The sequence below is a fragment of the Pleurodeles waltl genome, chromosome 1_1 (genome assembly GCF_031143425.1).
Source record: "Pleurodeles waltl isolate 20211129_DDA chromosome 1_1, aPleWal1.hap1.20221129, whole genome shotgun sequence".
NCBI lineage: Eukaryota > Metazoa > Chordata > Amphibia > Caudata > Salamandridae > Pleurodeles > Pleurodeles waltl.
Window position 1 is genome coordinate 202,016,262 of NC_090436.1, and position 26,077 is coordinate 202,042,338.

General features: G+C 43.1%; 1 protein-coding gene across 3 annotated transcripts in view; it reads right to left on the reverse strand.

Moving 5' to 3' along the window:
- The window catches only part of C1QTNF3 (C1q and TNF related 3), a 686,748-nt gene that overhangs the window by 500,668 nt on the left and 160,003 nt on the right, over positions 1–26,077 (reverse strand). For 2 of the 3 annotated variants that reach the window (XM_069220626.1, XM_069220618.1), the window contains exon 2: positions 10,237–10,363. In XM_069220626.1, the coding sequence (XP_069076727.1) occupies positions 10,237–10,363 (127 nt within the window). Of the gene's footprint in view, positions 1–10,236; positions 10,364–12,536; positions 12,699–26,077 lie in introns of those variants that run through there. The other variant, XM_069220607.1, reaches the window with a different exon arrangement.

Below are 26,077 nucleotides of genomic sequence, written 5' to 3' on the forward strand. Positions count from 1 at the left end.
GAAGATAAAGGTGGAAATGTGGTGATTTTAGACAAGGAAGCATAAATCATGGAATCTACGCGGCAATTGAATGACATTCAGAGCTACAAAAAATAGCTATATAATCCAACACTATCAATTAAACAAGTCGTAGACAATAAATTAAGGAAGTGGCACATACTGATTTATTAATTAATGATGATGAATTAAAATTATTGATGGTGAATCATCATATTTTACCAACAATTTACTTTTTCCCTAAGATTCATATGGTCTCAGTAATCCCCCAGGAAGCCAATATTATGGGCATGTGGTTTGGTGTTGCAGAACACTGCTAGATATATTGAGTATTATTTATCTCCTATGGTGCAAAATCTGAATTCATACATCAGAGATACTGGAGACTTACTTTGAATCAGAGATGGTATAATATGGCAGAAGGAATATTATCTGGTCACCATAGATGTGGTAGCTGTGTATACGTCAATCAAACATGTAGGAAGGTATCTATGTCATTGAGTATTTTCTAAAGAGGAGGAAAGTTGTTTATTACCAGCATTCAAAGATGTTGGCGGATATGATAAATGTATGTCAGAACAATAATGTGTTCATCTTTGATAGACAAGTCTACAAACAGCAATGCAGCACAGCCATGGGCGTGGCCTTTTCTCCTAGTTATGTAAACTTAATGGGATGGTGGGAGAAAGAAGTGGCGTGGGTAGGAAATCATCAGGAGTTCATGAACAAGGTTGTGTTAAGGACAAGATACATAGATGATTTTTTCATTATTTGGAATGGCACAGTTAATGAGTGTAAGATGTTTTTGACATGTTGAATTCTAATTCTGTGGGTTTAAAATTCATACATATTATTGATAAAACAAAAGTTATTTTTTCAGATGTAACCCTATATGTAAAGAATAATCAGCTACAGACAACTTTGTATAGAAAGGAAACTTTCACTAATCACATCTTACATGGATCTAGTTTACATCCCCACCATGTAGTTAAGAACATCCCATATGGTAAGTTTCTCAGGTTGAGAAGAAATTGGTCTACTGAGTCAGAATTTGAAAAACATGGGGCAATGATGGTGAATAGATTCAAAGCAAGAGGATATAAGCAAGATCATGTACGAAGAGTATTAGAAAAAGCAAGAGAAGTGAATAGGAGTGACATGTTGATTTGGAATAAACAAAATAGGTCATCCATAGACAATTCATGGACATCAAAACCAAGAGTTAATTTGACATATAGTAAAGAAACAGGTGCAACTAGAAAATCTTTCAAAAGTATTGGCATGTTCTAGGCGAAGATCCAGATTTAAGGAGCAGAATTGGACCTACAGTGTCTATAGCATATAGAAGGGCTCCATCCATGAAGGATATATATTGGTACATAGTTATTTTGAGGAGAAACAGTACAGATCCTGGCTTCAAGGAATGAGTAAAGTCTTTAGGAAGTGCCTCCGTTGTAAGGCCTGCATTATTGGTAAGTATACAAGATCATTTAAGGACGCAAATGGTAATGATATTCGAATAAATCAAAAGATCACTTGTGAAACCACACATGTGGTATATATGCTTGAATGTCAATGTGGGCTAAGATACATTGGGAGCACCATTTGCAAATTAAAGAAGAGAATTCTTTAACATATCAGAGCCATAGAAAATAAGGATAAAATGTGCAGACTCTAAGAAGGAAATACTAGAGATATATTACGAAACTCAAAACTAAACATCCGTGGGGTTTGAACCTCAACGGGGAACTTTTTGCACATATGAATCCAGCAATGACACTATAGGCTGACGATAAAGATTATAGAATTTAGATCCAAACAAAACTATGTATGTATGTCATGCTTAAGGATGTGAGTTACAGCTTTTGGATAACGAGAATGATTGAAATAGGAATCGCAGTTATTGGATGAAAAGATCCCACTGAGGGTGAACTTATGTACATGTTAAGTGAAAATCTTGCTGTAAGTCAATGAAGTTAGTGACAATTAGTGAATGATCCCACTGAGGGCTAATGAATTGACATGCCAAGTGGAAATTTCATTAAGATATTAGGATGTTAGTGACAAGAAGTGTACATGATTAGTTAATAATATATGAGGCATATAAGGTTTTAAAAAAATATATTTTAATTGTTTTGTTGCTTTTAATTGTAATATCATTGATTAAATACAAGATCCAGAATGTACTGGGGTTTGGAAGTGGTCTATATTATAATGAAGATGGACTAACAGGCTTGAACAAGACCTATATGGTTGAAACGCGTAAACCGCTTATGCTATGGAGTGCATCCCATTAGTTTGTTTATTTTATATATATATATATATATATATACATATATATATATATATATATATATATATATACACACATATAGTTAGGACCTAGTTTCTATTGAAAAAGTGTTAATATTTTTGCTAATAACTTTGGCGCTGTTTAATGAATCTTCCCAAAATTTCCAAAAAATACAACGCTTACTTCAGCTACTTCTATAAAGTCTCAGGGTGATCCGTCAAGTAGGGGCAGAGAAAAAGGGGGTCCCAAAACATTTTTTCACCATGCATTTTTCCATAGGGATTTTACACAGGAATAGCAGCCAAACCACTGGATGGATTTACACCACATTTGGCACAAAGGTAGCTCTTGGTTCAGAAAGTGACCTTTCTGTAATTGGTGTAAATCTGTTCAGTAGTTTTTGAGAAATTAAAGAAAAAACTAATTTTTACATATAGGGATGCTGAGGTTCCGCGAACCTTCCCAATCTTGTGATGAGATCTGATTGCCTGCCAATACTTCAAAAAGGAAGTATTGGCAGTTGAGTCCCAGAAAGAAAGTAAGAAGTTAGAAAAGGGGCAGGGTAGGGATGCCCTGAACCCTTAGCTCTTGTGCTGGGGTCCCTGAGGGACCAACCGAGAGCAAAAAAATATATTTTAAAAACATTTCCCTGTGAACCACAGCGGATCTTGTGAAACATTAAAAACAAAAACATGCATGGGCCAGGTCCCGAGAGCATTGAAAAAGAAGGAGGCCATGCGGTCCCCATCCTTGGGCTTCTATTAGCACCAGGCACCGCCACCTCCCCGGGGTGATCAGAAAGAATAACACAGGGATGAGTGCATGGCCCACCTGCAACATCAGGGCAATACAATGTTTTAATGTGGGGAGTGTGGGTCTCCCCCAGAGCATCAAGGTCCGCCACCTCCCCAGGGCTAAATGAAATCTGTATGCCGGGGGCACGCAGCCCCCATGCATCCCCAGAAACCTCCTCAGGTCAAAGATAGATTTGTATTCCCAGGGCTGTGCAGCCCCCTGCAGCTCCAGGAACCACCATCTCTCTGGGGAAAAGTTGAAGTGTATGTGGGTGTCCCTGTAGCCCCCCTCCACAGCCCCTGGGACCACCACCTCCCTAGGGCTAAAGTAAAATGATGAAGATGGTCCGTTATGGACCCCTAGTCCCAGGGTCCACCACCTCCCAGAGGCAAATGCAAAATTGGAGGAGAGCTGTGCGGCACCCCTCATGGACCATACGTGGCCTTGGGGTATGCCAACCCCCATGGCCGGCTACTGCTATGTCCTGGGATGCCGACCCCCGGGGCATAGCTCTTTGCTTTTGCTTGGGGCTCTCAACAAGGAAACGCAATCATAACTCACTTTTCTACAAGTGGGAGCAGTCAAACAGTTCCTGCTTGCAGAAAGTTTCATCTGTTCCTTTGAATGCAAATATGCATGCAGGGAAACACATGAAAATATTGCTCCAGCAAGCAGGGAGCTGCTATTTCAAACATCTCCCTGCTTGCAGGAGCAATGCCGGCTCCCTCAGAAAATGGGGGCCGGCGAGGACCCAGGGGGTCTTGAGGCTCCCCTGTGGTCCTGTCACTCTCCCTCTTTCTTCCATTCCATAAAGGCATGAAACAGAGAGAGATTGTTATTGCAATCATCTCTACATGCAATAACTTCAAAGTGTCACACTGGCAACATGTTTGGTTCAAATGGTATAGTTATGCTTTGATGAACAACAGAACAGGGACACTTCTGGCCTAATAGTCAAGCTCTTGGACTGTCACTCACTAAGTTGAAAGCTTAAATTCTAGTATCTCATGGCAGTGTGTCTGTTTATTTTTGAGTGTTTTGACTGTTAAACATTTATAGTATTAGTATATTGAAGTCTTTCCTACATCAAAATCTGTGGGTTGAATATCATAGGTATGTCTGGATATAGCACAATAAGCAGTCACTTCTAACCTAATGGTTAAGGTTTCAATCCCTCACATTGGTGGTTTAGGGTTCAGGGCTTTGGTCATTTCCCTGCCCTAGTTTCTTTTCAACTTAAAATATTTAAGGTAGTACTGAAAGGTGATCTCACTCTTTTTAATTGACAAATACATGTTTTCCTTTTAATTTGTCTAGAAATATCTCATTCTAAGTATGTCATTCTTCAAACCCTAAAACACTTTCTCTCTCTCTCACTCTCTAAAAAAGCTGTGTGTGGCACGGGGTTGGGTGGTAATATGGGCTTGGCTGCATGGCTCTGAATTTACTTGCACAGAACCAGAGAAATTAAGTAGTTAGAGTTATTTCAAGTAACTACAACTCACGCCCTAGGTTATTATAACTTGCATCCTCTCCATTCGCTGCTAGTTACCCCACAAATTACAGCACTCACAACATCTTTGATAACATAATTGATAATGTCATTGTAACATCTGCAGTAAAATTATTGATCACATAACTGTGCATGGCGGTGTGCAAGTTATAATTGCCTTAGGGCGCAAGTTATAGTTACTTGAAATAACTCTATAACTGCTGAATGTGTGAGTAAATTCAGAACCTAATTATAACGTCCCTGTAACCTTTGTTTTTAAAGTGAATTTCTAAGGTTTTTTTTAATTCTATTTCTTAACTATATGGCTCTGTAACCTTTGTTTTTTCAGTGAATTTATATGATTTTTTTTTATCATAAAGTAATTTTAAATGGTATACATTAATCCAACCATCGCTACACACTGCCTCTGACTGTGTGCAGATGAGGTTGACTGCAGGGCCAAAGCCCCTAAAACCACCCAATTCCATGCTGCCCGCTGCCTTTGGCCATGCATGTCACGGGTTGGCTGAAAGACCTTGCCTGTGACCAGGTCTTGTGGCCAACTCCCTGTGACCACCCAGGGAGTTTTTTAAACTTTAATTAAATATATATTACAAAGATATATTTGAAAAGGAAAATGTAATTGTCAAGGAAAAAGAGTGAGATCACCTTTCAGTATATACCTTAAAAATTTGAAGTTGAAAAGAAATTTAATTAGGCATACTACCAGAGACACACTAAGACTGGAACCCTCAACCTTCAGTGCAAGGGTCAAAAATATTAACCACTAGTCCATAGATGACTCATTCATTTGTAGGGTCCAGACATATCTTTGACATTTAATCTAAATACTTTTTTGGTGAAAGACTTAAAAATTGCATTACTAAGTATGTTTAACATTCAAAACATTAGTAAATGAACAGACACACTGCATGAGATAACAGGACTTGAACCTTCAACCTACTGAGTGACAGTTCAATATCTGTACCAGGAGGCCCTTCCTTTTTTATTATTTTTTTATTTTTTAAAACTAGAGGACTGCCTAGAGGCTCCCGCGGACGTAGCCGGCTCCTGACTCCTGCGGGAGCCGGTATTGCTCCCATAAGCAGGGAGCTATTAAATAGCAGCCCCCTGCTTGTGAGAACAATGTTTTCGTATTTTCCCCTGTTTTGCGTGCAGGAAAACAAAGGAAAACTCTGCTTTCTGCAGGCAGGAGCTGTTTAACAGCTCCTGTCTGCAGAAAGCAGAGTTTGTTTGCTTTTGCTTGGTGGGAGCTACGAGCTCCCACCAAGCAAAAGTAAAGAGCTATGTCCCAGGGGTGGGCATCCTTAGACCCTAGCAGGAGCCAACCGTGAGGGTGGAGGTCCCAGGGCCATGCATAGCTCCACAAGACTCCCCTCCAACATGAAGTAGCCCTGGTAGCGGTCCCTGGGTCTTGGGGTCACAGACCCCCTTCCTTCTTTATATTCAGCTCTGGGGAGGTGGCAGTCCCCTGGGCTGTGGGGGCTGCACGGCTACCCCACACACAATTGACACATGGCCATGGGGAGGTAGCGGTCTCTGGGGTTGTGGGGGGAGCACACCCCACCCTGCACACAATTAAATATTTGCCCCTGGGAGGTGATGGTCCCTGGGGCTGAGGGGGGCTGCATGCCCTCCCCCTAAACAATTGAATATTTGCCCTGGGATCTGAGGGAGGCCGTAGGGCTTCCTCCACATTTAATCATTATTTTTCCCCAGGGAGGTGGTGGTCCCTGGGGCACGCATTTGACTTTATGATCACCTCTGGGAAATGTAACTCCCTGGGGCTTATAGAAGCCGTAGGAGGGAGGCCCATGCACCCCCTCCTTTCTAAAAGCCCCCAATGCCACTGGGACTTTGCCTACCTGGGGGCTAGTTAAAGAAAAAGGGCAGAATACCGCCCATTATTTTTTTAATATCGGAAAGAGATTCCAAGGTTTTGAAAAAAATGCTTTAAGCCCTGGTGGGTTTCCTCTGGAACCCAAGCACCAGAGCTAAGGAGTTAGGGTGACCGTACCCTGGCCTCTTTTCTTTTTTTTTTACTTTATTCCCTGGGACTCGGCTGAAGCAAAGTCCTGAGATGGCTGCCAACCCTTCCTTGTTGAAGTGTTGGCTTCCAGTCAGAAATTAGTACAGGGACATTTGGATCTGTGGAGGATCTGCATCTCTAGATATCTTTTTTTTTTTTACCTTTAATATCTCCAAAAGTACTGAACAGATTTACACCAAATTAGAAAAGGCAGAAACTGTGCAACAAGCTCTATCTTCCTGCCAAATCTGGTGTATTTCCGTTCAGTAGTTTGGGCTGTAGGCGTGGGAAATGAGTGGGTGAAACACATTTTGGGACCCTCCTTTATCTTGGCTCCCACTTGATGGATCACCCTGAGACTTTCAAGGCAGCAGCTGAACTGACCAAATAATAAGTTTTGAAACCTTTGTGAAGATTCAAAGTTACTGGCAAAACAAAAAACGCTCTTCCTATGCAAACCATGTAACAGAACATTGAAATACCTATTTTTTTAGAATTAATTTTTATGTTCTTATTGTTTTACTGATGTCCACATCAGGAAAGTTGCTTCTTGTAAATTAATTTTAACAATGCTAGAGGATTAATAGTCAATTGATGTCACTTTGTATGTAAATTAGAGGATCTCACATTTTGTTTCTTCCTGGCACCTCAAAATTCCTAAATTTTGTGCTGATTGGCAATGGAAGGTAGTCCCAGTAGTTCTATTGGGTGTTAATGAATGCGTCATTAAAAATTATTATCTTGAATTTTGTGTCATGAACATTGCCTGATTTGGGAGTTTAACAGGATTTGGACAAAAAGATTTCCAGAGTTAAAAGCTAAAATAACTCAGGTCTATCTCCTTCAGCATGACTTAAGCTAAAATATGGCTGCCAGGTATTGGTTCCTCCTAGACCTGACTTCTTTGCCGTGGTATTTCCCCAAAGATTTTTCCTGAATTTGTTTTTGTTGGCATTAGGTCTCTGTGCATTTTACCCCTGGTAACCAGTGCTAACATGCTTGAGCTCTTTCCTTCAAACAGTAAAATTGAACGACACGTAATTTGTAATTTTAATTTAATTGTACGTCTCTAGTAAATAGTACTACCTGTACTACGTTAAATACTGCTAGTGGCCTGCAACTGCAGCCTGTATGTGTAGTTTTAAACTGTCATTTTAACCTGGTAAAATAAACCTTTCATCAAGCCTAAGCCTTCCTTTTTAATACTTTTAAGTCACCTCTAAGATAGACCATAAAGGCACCAAGGTCAGGGTGCATTGTATAACCTTATTACATTTCATAAGTGATAAATTCAGATTGGGGGCAGATGGACATACGCTGTCTGTGTTCAAATGAATTGTGATTTAAAATCCTCTTTAATTTTGAAGTGAAATTTTAAGTTACAATTTCTGAAATGCCACTTTGAGAAAAGTGGCATTTTCTTGTTCCAACCAACTATTTAATACTGCCAGTGTTTTTGGGGAGATACCTGGTAATGGTTATGCTGTTTGTGTATTGCTTTCAGACAGTGGAACAATGGAAGTTAGATGTGGACGGGATGAGCATCCCTGACAGGATGAATGGGAAGTGGCTGTACACTTACACTTCAAAGGTGCTTTGCCACACACAAAGGAACCTCACACCAAACCTGCCCTGCTTTTTGTCACCTTAGACAGTTTGGAGCCTGGACCAGGGAAGTAGAAGAACTGACCTGAACCAGTTTTGGAGATATGTCAGGGGATTTCCCCACACAAATGCTGACACCAGATATAAAAAGAGGACCTTTAGAACCACTAATCAGAACAATCCTGGGTCTGTGGAAGATATAGATGAAGGATTGCTCTGCTGCCAGAAGGACTAAGCTGCATTTCTGTCTAAAGAAGGAAGTTTGGACCTTCTTGCCTTGATTCAAGGATACCCAGAGTGACTCCAAGGGTCAATTGGCTCACTTCCAGTGCAAGCTATAGGGACACAATAAACTTCCAGAGGCCTCCTTGCAACTGCCCAGCTCACTGGCCTACAGAGACTGTCTGTGATGATCAACCAACATGAGGCTCCAGCGACGACCAGCTCTTCCCAGTACAACAGCTACCATCTACCTGCTCTTCATGCCAAAAGACTACTGCTTGCAGCATCCTCTGACGCAAATGGAACTATTTACCGCAGACATGAGAAGGTAACTCTTCAGTGGAACTAACCTGGGCCGTGTATCCTACTCACACTCCATCGCAGTTGTCCTGAACTTGAGACTTTCCCCCAGTCTTTCATGACAAGATAACCGTGAGTAGTGCTTTCTGGTCCTTGCCATTATTTTCACTTAACCTTTAGAAATCAATATCTCCAGTTCTACTGATTAGGCTTTGTTTGTTTTTGTATAATTTTATTTAATAAAATGTACAATATTTTTCTCAATTGGTTTGGAATTTTTCTTGTGTTGAGTTTTAACTGTTTTATTGTTTGTGTGCTGCATAAATACTTTATACAATGCCTCGAAGTTAAGCCTGAGTGTTTTTGTGCCAAGCTACCAGAGGGTTATGCAGAGGTTAATTTATTAACTTTCTGGTTCACCCTGACAAGGATTGTGGTTTTTTCCGGAATGAGACTCCCAACCCACTCAACCAATAACCCAACTCCTTACGATCCCAACAACCCCTCTGCCCACTGAACAGTTCGCTAATAGGAATTACTTGTAAGAGAGAAAAAAACACATACCCAACCATGGCCCATCTTAACAGGTGAAAGGGCTACGTTCCCTTACCTTTTGCCCAACAAGTAGAGTGCCTGTCAGTCTGAGCAAAAGTCAGCCTGACAGACACTCTTCTTATTCAGGTCAGGCAGCCAGGAGCTAGACATGTGCTAAATGCTCAGAGCTTTACTTTGCTGGGCTGAAGATGTCACAGCTCCTCAGGTGTGACCTCTTCAACTTGGCAAAGCACCTCGAGGCCTTCCCCCTCATGATGAGGGGGAGCACCACTAATTGCCTCAGTCCTGGGCGCTTCCGTTTTCAGCCCAGAAGTATCCAGGGCTGATTGTTAATCAGTGACACCTCATATCAGCATGGGGTGGAGTCAGCAACACTTAATGATCCCATCCCACTCTGTGATGAGGACTACTGCCTGCTCTCATTGCCTTAGGTCAGCCTTTGAGAGGACGCAGCAGTCCCAACCCTCATGGGACCTCTGAAGCAGAGCTGCTGCAGGTAAGTGTGATTTAAAAAAAAAAAAATTGGTGTGTGTGTATGTGTTAATTTCTGGGAGAGAGAGGTGTGAATGGATGCGTTGTGAATGTATGTGTGTGCACTTGCGTGTGTAAAGGCATGGGAGTTAATGTGTATGTGTTTGTGTGTCTTGTCCGCCCCCTTCCTGCTAAAATTACCGGCCGCCACTTAATTTACCTGCTCATATTGTTGCTACACAGGCTTTCAGTTGTCATCATTTTCAAAAATGTTAACACTGCAGCAGATTTGATTATTATGACAAATTATTATTGATGTGAATTGTATTGATAACAGAAAGATAAAAGACAGAGAAAAATCGTTGACAATCCTACCTATGAGTTGGAGATTACCAACTAACCTCAGTAGTAATCACTATTTTGCAGTTTTACTCATATGCAGTGACTCTTTCTTACCTGGCATGCCTGGTGGTCCAGGAGGTCCTATTGGTCCAGGGGGTCCAAACTGGCCCCGATATCCAAAATCACCACGACAACAGTTACTGCAATCTGGCTGTGGGGGCGGAGTCCCATGGGGCGGCATCTGAAGGGAACAAAGATGCATGATACTTATCTAGAGAGCGCTGAACGGAGGCACATTCAAAAGACACTAGTAGCAATCACTTTGCAAATAGGGAAAGAGGCTGAACATTTTCCCTATCTAGTGAAAAACAACGTTTAGTTCATTTTTTTCATCCTAACACAGTGTGACCTTTTTGGAACTCTGAGTGAAATTTCAGTTGACTGGCAGTTACAGTCTGGGCATTCCAGGCTCATAGGCTCGCCTATTCCAATTTGGTTTATTTCCCCAGATCATTATAGCATAGTGAGCTAAAGCTTACAATTGTATTTAAACTTCCTTGCCTAATGCTGTTAGTCACAGGGAGTACATTATAATTTAACTCACAGCTGCCTCATCTCGCCTTACAAATCCAAGCTGTCAGTTATGGCCTGAGAACAACGTGCATTTTACAACTTCGCAGGCTAGGAAACTGACATAAAGTACGCCAGGGAAAGTTAAAATGCACTTCAAATTGCATATCCTTATAGACACAGAAAAAGGTGAAACTTTAATGGACTATTGCCAGACACCTTACTCATATAAACCTGCAGTCTCTCATACTCTTAAGCAAATGTACTTATTATGACAATTTTGGTATCTAATAATACAAACAATAAATATCACTTGGTATATAAAGTACAGAAAACAAAGGCCCGAAGCACATGGGACACACATACCCGTAAATCATTATCCCAAATGCCTTAGTCTGTTAGAAAAATGCGTTAAACAAAATAAATGACTAAATGACTGCAGCGCTCCTAAACAAACCAATTCACCACCTAGGGTGGAATGGAATCGCCCGTTTTATTCCAGCATTCAGCAGTGTTGCAAATACAGATTAGAAAGAATTGCCTATTCATTTGAAATATTATCACTCTTAGCTACTACAGCCAAGTAAAGCAAGCCAAGTTAAATACTATATAGCAGTCCTCCGCAGTATAGACAATGCACCATTTACAAGTAAATCCTACGTTCCTTTCGCTTAAAATATAACAACAGACAGTTCTGTCGCCTCAGTTCCTTTCGCTTAAAATATAAGACAAGCTCATTTATTTTTTAACAATGGACAAAGGGAGTGCACCTTTTACCATACTTAAGTGTTATTGCCTTCAGTGCATGGCGTTAAGGCGTGTTCATAAGCGGACGGTCATTTAATAGTAGTTAACGCCGAAAAGCATGTGGGCAATATGACTCTTAGCGCCTGTAGCTCTAAAGTCACACCGGACACGCATAGATTCGGCCATAGACTATGTTTGCTTCATGTCCCTAAAACTGAACCTGAAGCCCCATCATGATGGCCTTTTCGGATGCAGGCAAGTGCTGAGCGCCGGTTTTATGCTTATTCGGTGCGCAGAGGTTTTATTTAAACCCACGTTTCTCTTCGTTAGTACTTTATTTTCAAAAAATACATCTCAAACACAAGGAGCAGAGCTTACCTCTTTTAGTTTCTGAGAAATATCGGGTTAAAAGAATTCACTACAGGCACTACAGGTGCACAAAACGGACGCTCAGCGCTGTGCCCGAAAAGTCCATGGTAATAAGACCCTGGAGTACAGGCGAACAGTGGTTTTTACGAGCAGTGAGTGTATTTTTCACCAGTCTAAATATCCCATACAGTTTGCTAATATACACTATTGCAGGCTCTCAAACATACATTTACAACACATACATGTACAGGATTGTTTATCGAGATCTTATACCAATGCACGCAGTCATTGCCCACTTTAGAAGACAACGTGTGCGTCACAGAGCAGTATTATGCCTCACACACCTCTGGTAGGGCAGGTGGTTTAGCCCTGTGTGCCCATATTTAGTGCCTGCTAAGCATAACTCTAACAAAATTCAGAAGCAAGCATCGATTCGGATTGGTTTTGTTTTAAACTCGCCCCTTCTGGAAGAGGTTCTGGTTGGTAATCTGACGTGAACATCTCACGGTTTTAAACAGTTCTGTGGTGGATCAGAATGGAACAGTCTCTTCACAATCCTCTACCTCTGGTCTCTGCCCTTCCTTGTCTGCAGAGGAACTACTGTCAACATGGGTTTGTACCAGTGGAGGCCTCTCGCCTATCACTTCCCCGGCGGAGACTCTATCGTCCAGCTGTTGGTGACGACTTTGAACTACGGAAGCCGCGGGTTTAATAAGTCTTCGCCTCACCTCCACGTATCCATCCTGACAAGAACAAAATGGAAGGACAAGTAAAGCCAGCAGGTGCCAGGTGGCGAAATTCTTTTGCGTCATGTTGTGTGGTAAACAAAAAATTCTACAGCCAGAAAGTCGCTTTGTGGAGAAGCTCTATGGTCTTGTCGGATGATTGCTCTAGCAGCAATGACGCCTAATAGACTGCTAGAAGGTTTTATATGTTAGGGTGTCGAAATCATAACTGCAAATATGCCAAACTGACCAAACCCCTCGTCCAAAATAAATCAAAACTTCCTGAGAAAAAGCAGGGCTTATTCACCACTCTAGAGCCCCGAGCAAAACTGATTTGCATGCTTGGAATGGAACACATATTTTTTCCCATGGTTCTTACATGAGGATATTAACAAAAGTAACACCTTCTTTGGGCTGTTTTTATTTAACTGTGGAAAGTGTTGATGGGAATGGGGAACACATGCCAAATGGATTGGCATTCTTGATTAGACATGGAAATGTCATAACTTCAACATTAATCAACACCCATATTTTGGAAGTGAACTCCTGGTTTACTTGCCAGGAAATACGCACACAGGCATCGACTTAGCAAAAAAGTAACCCACGAACAAGTAAGAATCAACAGTTTGAATAGTTGTAACAAGTGATTTCCCTGCAGGGGGGAGTATTTGCAGACATTGATTAAACAATACCGAGTCGGTCAAACTGGACTTATTTTCTGAAACAGCACTATTCTATTATTTCGACCCTCTACCAGATCATTTACGACATATTGTAGCTTTGTAAATTGGCAACACTTCATAGTTAATTCACGTTATAGCTTTATGTTAAAGCTTGGCAACAGTCCATGATTCAAGCCAAGCTTGCGGGACTAACTATAAAACCTCTTCACATTCACGAGCCGATGACATTTGTTGCCGATCTATAGTTTGACAGATGGTTAACATGGTAATGGATTAGAGAGACCGGCATGCAGAGTCTGTTCACTATCTGCAAAGTAACTCGGAATCTCTTCAAATATGAGAGACGATCACACGAGGGCATTTCAACCCTTGTTTTTCGCTGCACAAAACTGATGACATGACAAAATAATCTGAGTTTTGCACACGGGAATGGAGGAAGCATTTTGAGTTATCCTCCATCCATTTTGGGTTGAAGAACCCAGAATCAATCACAATATTGCACTCCATAAATACCGCACACACCACAGTATCAGGGATTGCCACTTGCTTTTTCATTGCCAAGTGTATTGCAAGACTGCAGGTTACAATTTGGGACTAATAAATGAAAGTCCTGGAAAAATGTTAAATTTACTTTGGCTTGGTTATGTCTAGTTTTCGAGAAAATGTATGACTTTTTGGAATTTGGAAAGAATTCCAAGTGAACACCTGGATATTTACACAGATCAGAAATGCCCATAAATACATCACTGTGTATGAATTTCACATACAAAAAGAAAACAGGTGTTATTTTTTCACGTGAATAACATTTTTTTAGTTCTTAAGTGGGCAAATGCTTTCCCCATGGAGAGACTTGTTCTTTAACTTAAATCCACTTAGAATTTTCAATTACTTCGTGTACCCCTGTAAGCCCGGGGGCGTAAACGCAAGCCCTTGCAGCCCCTACGGTACAGAAGCAGCAGAGGGCGAACCCTTCAGGGGACCACAAACCTCCAGAGGGCCCCATTCGGCCCAAAACAACGAATATCTGTGCGAAATGGATGACTCGGGCCCCTTATCACCTTCAGCAAAGGAGGCATCATTTTGTGTTATTCCCTTGTACTCCTGGCATCCAAATGAGCACAGTTACAAATGTTCACAAAGGCACCTGCAAAAGCTTAGAGGCTCCTTATAAACTTGTGAATTGATAGGTTTTCACAAATATATTCTGACGAACCCCTCCCTCAAAGCAGATTTACTTACGAATACATTCTCATCCAGGTGGTATATCAATGTGTGGAAATTCCATTGTGTTGGCAACATTCTAACATTTCTGATTCTGTTATTTAAAGTGGGATTTGGTAAATTCAAATTGTGTTTTATGTGCACATAATATGTTCAGGTCATATTTGCTCTGAATGTAACCTCCATGTCCACAGGACTACTTGTTAGGCACTATGAACTGGGATGGTCAGGTCATGCACCAATCTTCTGGGAAACCTCTGGTGTTCATTCAAAGCAGTGTCTTGCCACTTGTCACCCCCTGTCGACAACAGAAGAACTTCTGCTACAATGGCAGAAAGACATTTTCTTTAACCTGCACAAGCAAGAACTTGGAAGTAATGCTCCAAAGGTGAAAATGAGTGGCTGTGTTGGTTGCTCTAGCTCTGCTTCCCTTATGTCCTCTGATGTGGGGAAGCACAGGTGAACACAAGAGACTCTCCCCTTTCCAACAGTTCCTGGCCTAGAGGATTTCTGCATGAGTATCCCAGCAAGGGCGGGATCTCCAAACAGTTCTCCCCACTACCAGCTCTCCACTGACTTGTTTGATATTAGAGAAAATTGGCGTATGTTCTGTTTTTACTACCACACCACTTAGGCCCTCTTTTCGGTTTCCGCAAACCCGCTAGCCGCATTATAACATCCCCGTCGGCCGTAACATTGCAGCCAGCTCCTGATGCAACCGGCGGTGTAGCGGAAGTGCGACGGCTGCAGCTGCACCCGTTGTGCTTTTCACTGTCTGCTGTTCAGACAGTGAAAAGCAGGGTGGGGCTATGCCTGGGGGGCCCTGCACTGACGGGAAGTGCAGGGACCCGCAGGGGCCCAGTGACTCCCCTTCCCGCCAGCCTTTCCATGGCGGTCTCTACCGCCATGGACAGGCTGGCAGGAAGGGGAGTCATAATCCCCAGAGCAGCACTGCAAGCAGCGCTGCCCTGGCGGATTATAACTGCCGGGATAACGATGGTGGGAAACCGCCGGTCCCAGCGGTGTGACCGCGGTGCTACTGCCGTGGTCAAAATATGGCAAATTGTACCGCCAGCCTGTTGGTGGTACGATCGCCAAAACAACCCTGGCGGTCTTTGACCGCCAGGGTTGTAATGAGGGCCTTAATGTGTAATTCGACTGATTTGTAAGCACAGTCTTTAAATCAGTTAAGTTGTTCTACTCTTAATACTGCTAAGAACTAGTTCAAATCATACATTCTTTTCACATTAAAAGATCATTCTTTATTGAGATTCCATGTTTCACCATTTTCACATGATTTCCTTACTTTTCAATGTTCTTGAAATTCAATATTGCAAACAATTTCTCTCCAAATCATCTCAAAGCATTTGGAAATGAAAGTCCTTCATCAGGGGAAATTCCATTTTGCATTTTGAACCATGATGAAAATAAAATATACAGATATATTACACTTAAAATTTAAATTGGTACTCCAGGCACAAAGAGCACAAGAGAAAATGCGGATGCATTCCGTTTCAATAATTGGTACACTAAGGATATATTCCTATAGTAAACATTTCGTGCCTCATGTTGCATACACCACTAGCTTAAATACGGTAATACCCGATATACATGGATTTTATGGTTGCTATATTGTGAAAGAAACTATTGGGGCAGGTTTACCTTTAACCATGTATGCAAACCTAGAGAACAGCTGTGACAATGGGTAAGATTGTAGAAAGCTATATAAACAACTGAAACCAGCGAGAAAGTGTTACTGCGCACCTGTAACTATTAGAATGATTTTTCTAAATATGCACACATATTTACATTAATCTGGAACACACATACTTATACATTGTGTTATTTCACATTAAGTTGACCATAGTTAGTGTAGGCCTCAATTTAAAACTGTCTTGTCTTTTGCCTGCTCTGTATTTTTTTTTCCCCAGCAGGGGACAAGCTGCACCAGTCAACATTGATTAAAATGTATAATTTCTTTAGGTTGCTGTTTGCATGTTTTAATTTTTGTAAATTTTTTGGAGAGAAGAATAATGAGCCCTTCGCCTGCTAATGGGAATGTCTGAGTACTTGAGTTTGCACCAGAAATATAAACAGTGCAAAGTTGCTGTAACAAAATTTGGTAGCAGAGGATGGTTCCAGCAGAGGTGTAAGGAGTTAGAATTTGCCCCAGGGACAGTTAGAATCTTACCCAGCCCAGTCAGCGTTCCTGAGGTTCCGTGATCCAGTTGGTTTATTTTCTGTGTTGCAGTGGTCCTGAAGCTGTAGCAGTGTCCTATTAGAGTGAGTATAAGTAGAATTATGCATCTTTGGATGTGTGTTGTCAAACGTTGCGGTGTTTGAGGTATTGATGAGAGAGTGACCTGATGTGGTGTCATATTGGGTCCAGAAGGGCTTTGTGATTAAATTCAAAATGCTTATCTGTGTATATTGTCTGTGACTGTGAAGCTAATCATGCTTTTTTGAAAAGAGTTAGAGTTTGGTTATTAGATTCATCATAATCCAAGATCCCAAGATAAATATTGAGTTATATTAAGGTTATGACTTATCTGTTAAGTTTGGGGTGTCAGACCATGGAGCGCTATCAGTCACACCAAGAAAGGGACTTAACTTCTTTTTTGAAAATATTACTAATTGAGATTGGTGTCCAGTTAACCCTTATGCGCAGAGGAGTAGACTGCACAAATCAGGATGATGTCCCTCAGGTCGAGAACTGGAGGGTGAGTTTCTGTAAGGTACTGTACTGTAAGTTATGCCATAAAGCACCCTGCTGGTATTGGATGGTTAGTGTGTGCGCCATGCTGGGATTGGTCATTACATCAGTAGGTGCAGGGCTGTGAGTATTCAGTTCAGTGGTGTCACTCTAAGGTTGGGTGCTGGTGTTGCTGTGTACTGCATTGTGATAGAGCTCAGAATTGTCAATTGTTTCAATTGAAGTTTATTGATTTTGTGTTGCACCACATACAGAGTAAAGATGACAGTTTTCAAGAAATTGAGACCTTTGTTTAGCAATAATTTGAGACTACCAGTCCATGAGGGCGAGGAGGCCTCTCAGAGGGCACACCCATGCATAAAATGACAATCAAGGTCAGGTTACACACATATATCTGTGTAAACAAAGGAATAGGATCACAGCGAATAAAGAGTTCTTGCAGTTTCCCCCACATAGTATCTTTAATTTGAGAATAATTGAGAACTTGAGACAAGTGTTGTAGGAGATGAAACCCAGATCTGCTCAATATGAGGTTTTAAAAACATGGAAGCAAGTTGTACATGTGGAAGAAAAGAATAAATATTCGACTAGAGCAAATAATAAGGTCCATAGCTGGAAGGAATTGAGGTAAGATGCAGGACAGCAGTAATGGAGAGACAATATATTTGGGAGGATCAGGATGTACCCTGCAATAACCAGAAGATGGGCAAAGGGAAAGAGAGGGTAAAAGAGAAGAAAATATAGATGTAACTAGTGACAGTGACTCTAGTCTTGTATTTTTAGAGGATCTAGTGATGTCATGACCACCTCCATGTAACACTGTTCCCCCGGCTGGAGGGAACCCATAAGCTGTATGTACGGATATAAGTGCACCCATTGATCCGAGTGCCTCGGAGGGAGGCTTACTCCTTGTTGCTCCAGGTACTCTAGTAGGAACCCAAAGCACTACTGCTATTATTACTGCCCCATGTGGGGCCACAGATACTACAATCCAGGGACATCAGGAAAGGGCACTACTTTAGATCTGAGAGCACGACCCAAGACAGCAGGAACTCCCATTGCGAGGGTGCCTGTCATACAGGCTGAGGGAAGTCCCAAGCAACAAACCCCGGAAAAGGAGACTCCTTCCAGGGCTCTGGATGTTTTGAGACTGAAAGCAGAATTCAAATAACTTATCAAAGGAAATCTTGAGTTGGAATTTATAGATAGGTACCACAAGGAGGAACTTTTGTTCCTGAGTAAGGAAACCTCTAGGCCACCAAGTTTGGAGTTTATTTGTCTTAAAGTCAGAATCTAAAGAAGAATTCCAGGATGATTATAAATGACAACACTATCAAGTATATGCAGACCCGTGGTATTAAATTTGATCTAAAAGAGTTTGTTGGTAGCATTCGGAAGTGGATTGGCATTTAAAGGATCAAGAACTGGTGACCTCAGAAGGAAAAGAGAAAGAAAAAGAAATACAAAATAGGAGGGCCAGATAGGCAGAACTGTAAAAGTGACATAGGTCAAAGCTTACTCATTAAGAGAGGTGCACATGGGTGAATATGTGCATGTACCTTGGAGTTGTGGTGCTCTTTTCACATTTACAAATCAATCCCCAAAATCGATAAAAATTCTGACCTGTGGTACACCTAAGTTGAAAGGTTTGTGAGGAGTTCAAAGGCACTTTGAAGGGACTTAAATCACTGTGGGCAGAGTGCTAATTATTGATAAGTGGCCAACTGAAGAGACACTGAGAGTTGCTCAAACTAATGTGCCTTTGCCTGTTGCTATAATTAAATATAGCCAGGTGATTAACTTTTTGAAAAATAAGGTTCAGCAGAAAGAGATTGATTGGGTGAAAATATCAAGAACTACCCAAGAGTCTAAAGAGTCTGTGCATGCTTACGAGTGACTTATGTAGGTTTTCAGGCAGCATAATGGAGTGGAAAATTTGGAGAGAAGAAATCTCAATACATTTGTGTCCCAGTATGTTCTTGGTTTGCACCTGCAGGTTAGTTCTCATATTCAGCAGAATGTGATTTATTGGCAGTCAAACCCCCCTAGACAAGATCCTGTGGCACACAAAGTATTGAAGTGATGATTTGAGTGCAAGAGTAAAATCAAGAAGACATTCATGTTAGTCAAAATAATGTTGGCAAAAGAAGGATTTCAGAAAAGCCTATAATTCTCCATATTCAGGTTATGGTCCTGGTGTTCATTCAAGAATGAAGGGAATCAAAGGCTGTAGTCAGATGATGCAAAATTAGACCAATGCTCCACAGATTAGAGGGCGAGGAATTCCTGTTAATCTGAATTGAGGGATGATATAGCCACTATGTGTCATTATGGTAACACAGTGAGCCACTGGGAGCAAGAATGTGGGCTGAATCCCAACCAAAGGCAAATTGATGGTGAGATGCAAAATGATGGTGAGATGTCAAACACTGAAGTGATGTCAATGCAAAATATGCAAACGCAGAGACTCCAAGATAAAGATATGCTCCAAGCCCCAATGATGCAGGAAAATATGGCTAACCTGTGGTTTAATTAGAATCTGAACCCAAAAGTTTAACAGAGCCCTTTTATGCTCTGATTGTTTCAAACACTTCCCAGTTTTCAGCACTTTTAGAGATCCAAATTCTGATTAATCACAATAAGGATGCCTAAGAGGGGAAAAAGATTGTGTGCTTGATGCAGTCTTTGAGGTATAAAAGAGTGGGCTATATGTGTATGGAGAGGTGAGTGGTCTCCTTGTGTCATTTTTGATCAACAATGGTACTACCCCCTCTACTGTTAGAACTATAGTGCTCCGAAACCTGCCCCTCTTCAGACAAGTCCAAGTTGTAGGTATTTTAAATAAACAAATTATGAATCTTGTTTCAGCTAAAGCCACATTGAAAATAGGTCTCATTAATTTGTGATATGTCATCTGAGTCCAGTCAATCTATGGGGCAAGTATTTACTCTACAAATGTAACTGTATTGTTAGAAATGGGGTCTTTGGTTGGCAGTCAGGTTACCCCCTGTCCAAGCAAGGTCCCTCACTCTAGTCAGAGTAAGTCACACACAATCCAAATTATCCTGTGCCCACCTTCTGGTAGCTTGGCACTGAGTAGTCAGGCTTAATTTAGAAGGTAATGTGTAAAGTATTTGTGCAATAAATCATACAACAACACCATATAGCACCACAAAAATACACCACACAGTGTTTAGAAAAATATGTAATATTTATCTGATAAGATGCAGGTCAAAACGATTAAAATGCAATAAGTAGATGTTGAGATATCACTATAAAAGTGGTATAAAGTGTCTTAAGTCTTTTCAAAACAAGTAAATGTCTCTTAAAAACAATAAATGTCTCTTGCAAGCACAAAGTACCTGGTTCGCGTTCAAAATCTCCGCAAGGGACCGCAGAGGAGGCGATGCATGGAAAACAGGGAGGTGTGCGTCGGTTTCGCCCCTTCGCACACCGACTTGCGTCATTATTTTTCACGCAATTGAGGCTTTGCATCAATTTCCGGAATGCTGACTTGGTTACTCTTCGGGTTGAGGGGTTTTCTTGCACCCTGGGGTCTGTGCGTGGAATCCTGGGCTTGCAGAGCAAAGTCACAAGCACTGTGTCAATCCAGTGGGCCTTGCATGGATATTTCTCCCGCACGGCAGGCGCTGCGTCGATTCCTCTCTGGAAGTCAGGCTGCGTTGTCCTGGGTCAGCTGTGCGTCGATCCGGTGGGTCGTGCGTCCAAGTTCCGAAAAGAAAAACAGAACATAATCAACAAATGTCAAGGCACTTGTGTATTGATAAGAGTCAAAAGTCCATATCCGTGTACGGTAAGGTCCTCTTCCACATAGTCAAGTATAAAGTAGACCGAGAGGTGTTACATGAATCCAATTTATTCTTGAAGTCTGATAACAGAAAACAGCCAACACGTGTTTCGTCTTAAGAGAAGATAATCTCAATGACTTCCTCAGGGCTCAATAAATTGTTGAGACAGTAGTAAAAAAAATTCAAAACCTTTTCTTTATTTCCCTTATGTATGGATTCTTAATGGTCCAGTATTGAGGACTGCAAATATAATTCCTCTTTATGGCGTTAAGGGTGTGTATGTACACCTCCATGTCTTACTGTGTTAGGGGTGTGTGTGTATACACCTCCATATCTCAAAAGTAGCAAAAGGACACAAAGTAACATGTCTGGAAAGCCAAGTCGCACTCTCCGGTCGGCGTGTAGGCATCCAAGTTCCGGTTGCAACACAGGCGCAGCATCAGTCTTCTCCTTGCGGAGTCACGTTGCGTTGTTCCGGTTCAGCATGCAGTGAATTTCTGACCGCGGGACAGGCTGTGCGTCATTTTTTGGGAGGCTGTGCGTCAAATTGCAGAAATCCAGTTGCAGGAGTGAAGTCTTTTTGGTCCTGAGACTTCACGGAACAGGAGGCAAGCTCTATCCAAGCCCTTGGAAAGCACTTCTCAGCACAGCCAGAGAGCAGCAAGGCAGCAGGGCAACAGCAAGGCAGCAGTCCTTGTCAGAAAAGCAGTCCCAGTGAGTCCTGTGGGCAGCCAGGCAGTTCCTCTTGGCAGGGCTGGTTCAGGGATTCTTCACCAGCAGGTTTCTTGTCCTGAAGTGTCTGTGAGGTAGAGTGTCTACCCCAAGAAGTGTTCTAAGGTATGTGGTTTTGGGTCCTCTTCTTATACCCATTTCGGCCTTTGCAGTAGGCTTACTTCGAAGGAACGTCTCACTTGAATGTGAAATCCTGCCTTGCCTAGGCAAGGCCTCAGACACACACTAGGGGGTTGTAGTCTGCATTATGTGAAGGCAGGCACAGCCCTTTCTTGTGCGAGTGACCACTCCTCCCCTCCCTCCTAGCACAGATGGCTCATCAGAATATGCAGGCTGCACCCCAGGCCCCTTTGTGTCACTGTCTGGAGAGAGGTGCAAACAACCCAACTGCCAAACTAACCCAGACAGGGAATCTGCAAACAGGCAGAGACACAAAATGGTTTAAGCAAGAAAATGCCCACTTTATAAAAGTGGCATTTTCAAACACACAATCTTAAAACCAACTTTACTAAAAGATGTATTCTTAAATTGTGAGTTCAGAGGTCCTAAACTCCACATGTCTATCTGCTACCAAAGGGAATCTATGCTTTAATCAGATTTAAAGGCAGTCCCCAGGTTAACCTATGAGAGAGATAGGCCTTGCAGCAGTGAAAACTGAATTTGGCAGTATTTCACTGTCAGGACATATAAAACACAATACTATATGTCCTACCTTAACCATACACTGCACCCTGCCCATGGGGCCACCTAGGACCTACCTTAGGGGTGTCTTATATGTGGGAAAAGGGAAGGGTTAGGCCTGGCAAGTGGGGACACTTGCTAAGTCGAATTTACAGTTGAGAAATGCACACACAGACACTGCAGTGACAGGTCTGAGACATGATTACAGTGCTACTTATGTGGGTGGCACATTCAGTGCAGCAGGCTCACTAGTAGAATTTGATTTACAGGCCTTGTGCACCTCCAGTGCACTTTACTAGGGACTTACTAGTAAATCAAATATGATAATCATGGATAAACCAATTAACATTACAATTTACACAGAGAGCATATGCATGTTAGCACTGGTTAGCAGTGGTAAAGTGCTCAGAGGTCAAAAGCCAACAAAAACAGGTCAGGAAAAATAGGAGGAAGGAGCAAAAAGTTTGGGGATGACCCTGCATAAGCAAAAAAGTCCAACACGACCCCCTACCAGCCTAAAGCCAGGGGAGAACAATCAATCCCTTGATATACTTACCTGATTGGGGCGATAGAACAAGGACCCAGGCCCACAACAGCAGGGGCATGTTCCACTTCTACACCTTCCTGACTCCAGTTGGATCCCTCTGTCCATACCTTCAGGGCCCACTAAGCTAACCCATGGGGAACCCTTCTCCACATCTGCAGATACCATCTGTGCAGCACCTAACTTTACTTTGCTCATAGATGTATCCCAATGGGCAGATAGTACCACCAGGGCCAACACAGTGGTGTTGCCCACTCCACCCCTGGGGTGTGACTCTCGTCCCTCCCCCAGGGGCAACTCTGTCCACCAGGACAGCAAGCCACAGTGACCCCTGACAACTGTCAGGGATGAGAGCCCGACCTCAGGCCTCTCCAACCACTGTTACTGTGGAGAGTGGGGGGCAGTAGCCCCAGGTGCCTGGCACCCTTTGACCACTCTCTCTTCCACCAGGTCAGGGATGACAACCTGACCCTGGTCCTCCCTTCTGGGGATCTGTACCCTCCCTCCAGGAATGGTACCCCCAGAGCCCAAAATTGTCAGGGTGCTTGTAGAAGCAGTCATGCACAATTCTCCCACCAGTGTAGGGATGTTAACCTGCAACCGGTCCACCAACCTGGGGTTTGTCCCTCTAGGTTGGACTAGGGTCAGGGGTGAGGCTTACTTTCCCCTGTCCTCCCTTCCGGGGTCCTGCAACCCCCAACTAGGAGTGCCCCCCCCAGAAGACAACATGGTAGGGGCACTGTTAGCAGTAGCCGCCCCTTCCTCCAGGTCAGAGGGGACACCCTGAACTGGCCTTCCAATCCAGGGTCTGTACCCTTAGATTGCAGTGGGGTCGGGGTGAGTCTCTCTCTCTCCTGCCACTACTCTCAGGGATCTGCACCTCCTCCTCAGAGTACCCCTTGAAATCACACCAGGGGGGTGATTGGGCAAACCCCCTCATTCAACCCAGAGTCACCACCCTGCGGTTGAACCATTGCCTGGCACACCAGGACTTCCAGGGGTGCACACTTACCCCCCTCAAGGGACACACCATCCCCAAGGGCCACAAGAGTCTGGCTAGCGCAGGTCTCCTAACCTCTGCCCATCTGACAGAGTCTGGATACCCCCAACCCAGAAACGGTCTCACCAAGGTCATTCCTGGGGGGCTCTTCTCTCAGAGCTGAACCCTGACCCTCCAGGTTCTCCACTGGGGTCCGCAACCCCCTCTCAACCCTCTGTCTGGATTTCTGCACCCTCTCACTAGGAGTGGTACTGCCAGACACCAGAACTGGTGGGACGCTGGCTACGGCCGCCCCCCCCCCCCAAGTACTTCTGACACTGTGGGGTCTCCCTCAACATATGGCCCTCCTCCTGGTGTACCCTCATGGAACCCTCCAGGACCTGCGACCGGATCTCGGGCACCTTGGGCCTCAGCCCATCCCCATTCCCTCTCCTCTGAGATGGACATGGGATCCTTCACCCATCCCACTACACTGGGACCTACCTGGGACACTACAATCCTTCCCTACCTCACCTGGTTGGGAAATACCTAGACCACTCCTCTCAGGAGCACCCCCAAATGCCTTGTCAGACTCTCTGGTACTCACCCAGAGGTCTGCCTCCAGTGTAAGTTCCCTGGGGTCAGAGAACTCACATGCCACCTGGTGTTGGCGTAGCTCTGGAAAATAATGACTAGACATATGCTCTCCTGCAATTACATCACACATTAACTACCCTTCACCAAACCATCCAGTGACTCAAATCACCCTCCTGAGACTGGTGAGACAGTACCTGACTGTCCCTGACACTCAACCCACACTCTTCTGGGTTGTCTTCACACTCCATAACCAGGACTTCTATCTGGGAGGAACCCCTCTCCCTGTCACTCTCAACTAGAGTCAGTAGAGTGTCCCTCCCACCAATAGGAATATGACTCCCTATGCCAGTTCCCCAATCCACTTCAGGGACCCTGTGCATTACTGGAGCTAACTCATACCCCTGAACCTCCTGATGTGTGTCAACTCTCTTCTTCAAGTAGGGCACCACGTCTCTGGGCATGTGCACTTCTTCAGCAGCACTGGATATAACATTGTTGCTGCCACCATTCCAGCTGGGCTCAGCCCTTATGACTTCCAGCTCTTTCACCATTAACTCATAAGCTAACCTCAGGTCTTTCATCTCTAAGTCCCTCCTCAACTTGTTTAATTCCAACTGGTGAGCCCTCTCTGCCTCTCTGTCCTACAACTCTTTAGGAGTCAGAGCCTCAGAGGACCTACTGCTACCTCTCCTGGAGATCCTCCCCCCAGGTGTAACAGGCATCTCCCCTACACCACTGCATAGACTCTGCACTTCCTCATCCTCATCCTCTGTGTGCCTCCCAGCCTCCTCGACTGTCACCCAGGACCTCAGTGTCTATTGCAGCTCCTCCTTCCTGGCAGAGCTCTTAACGGGACAGGCAAGATCTTCACAGAACGGTTTCATTTGACCAACTGAGTACCTCTTCAGTTTCCCTAATTCAAACAGCTGTTGCATCTCCAGATTGAGACATGACGGTACACAAGTGCAAAGTTCCAACATCAACAAAGAGGACACCAAAAATATCGAAGTAGAACAAAAAGGAGTCCCAAAGAGAAAAAGCTAAATCATAAGACAAGTAGTATGTGGTCACGTAGTGGTCTGAGATCAAAACAGTAGTGTACACTTAATCACTGTATGTCAAGTACAAATACAAGTACAAATCCCAACCGCTGATCACCAATGTTAGAAATGGGGTCTTTGCTTGACAGCCAGGTTACCCCCTGTTCAAGCAAGGACCCTCACTCTAGTCAGGGCAAAAGGGAATCACCCTTAGCTAACCCCTGGTTACCCCCTTGGTAGCTTGGCATAGCAGTAGGCTTAACTTCAGAGTGCTAGGTGTAAAGTATTTGTACCAACACACACAGTAACTTAATGAAAATACTACAAAATGACAACACCAGTTTAGAAATATAGGAAATATTTATCTAAACAAAACAAGACCAAAACGACAAAAATCCACAATACACAAGTCAAGTTATCAATTAAAAATCAAAAGGTCTTTAAGTAGTTTCAAACACACACTAACGCTGTCAGCGTGAAAAAGTACCTTGGGTGCGTTAAAAATAATCCTGCACGGGCCAGTGTGCTTCAAAAAGGGCTTGTGA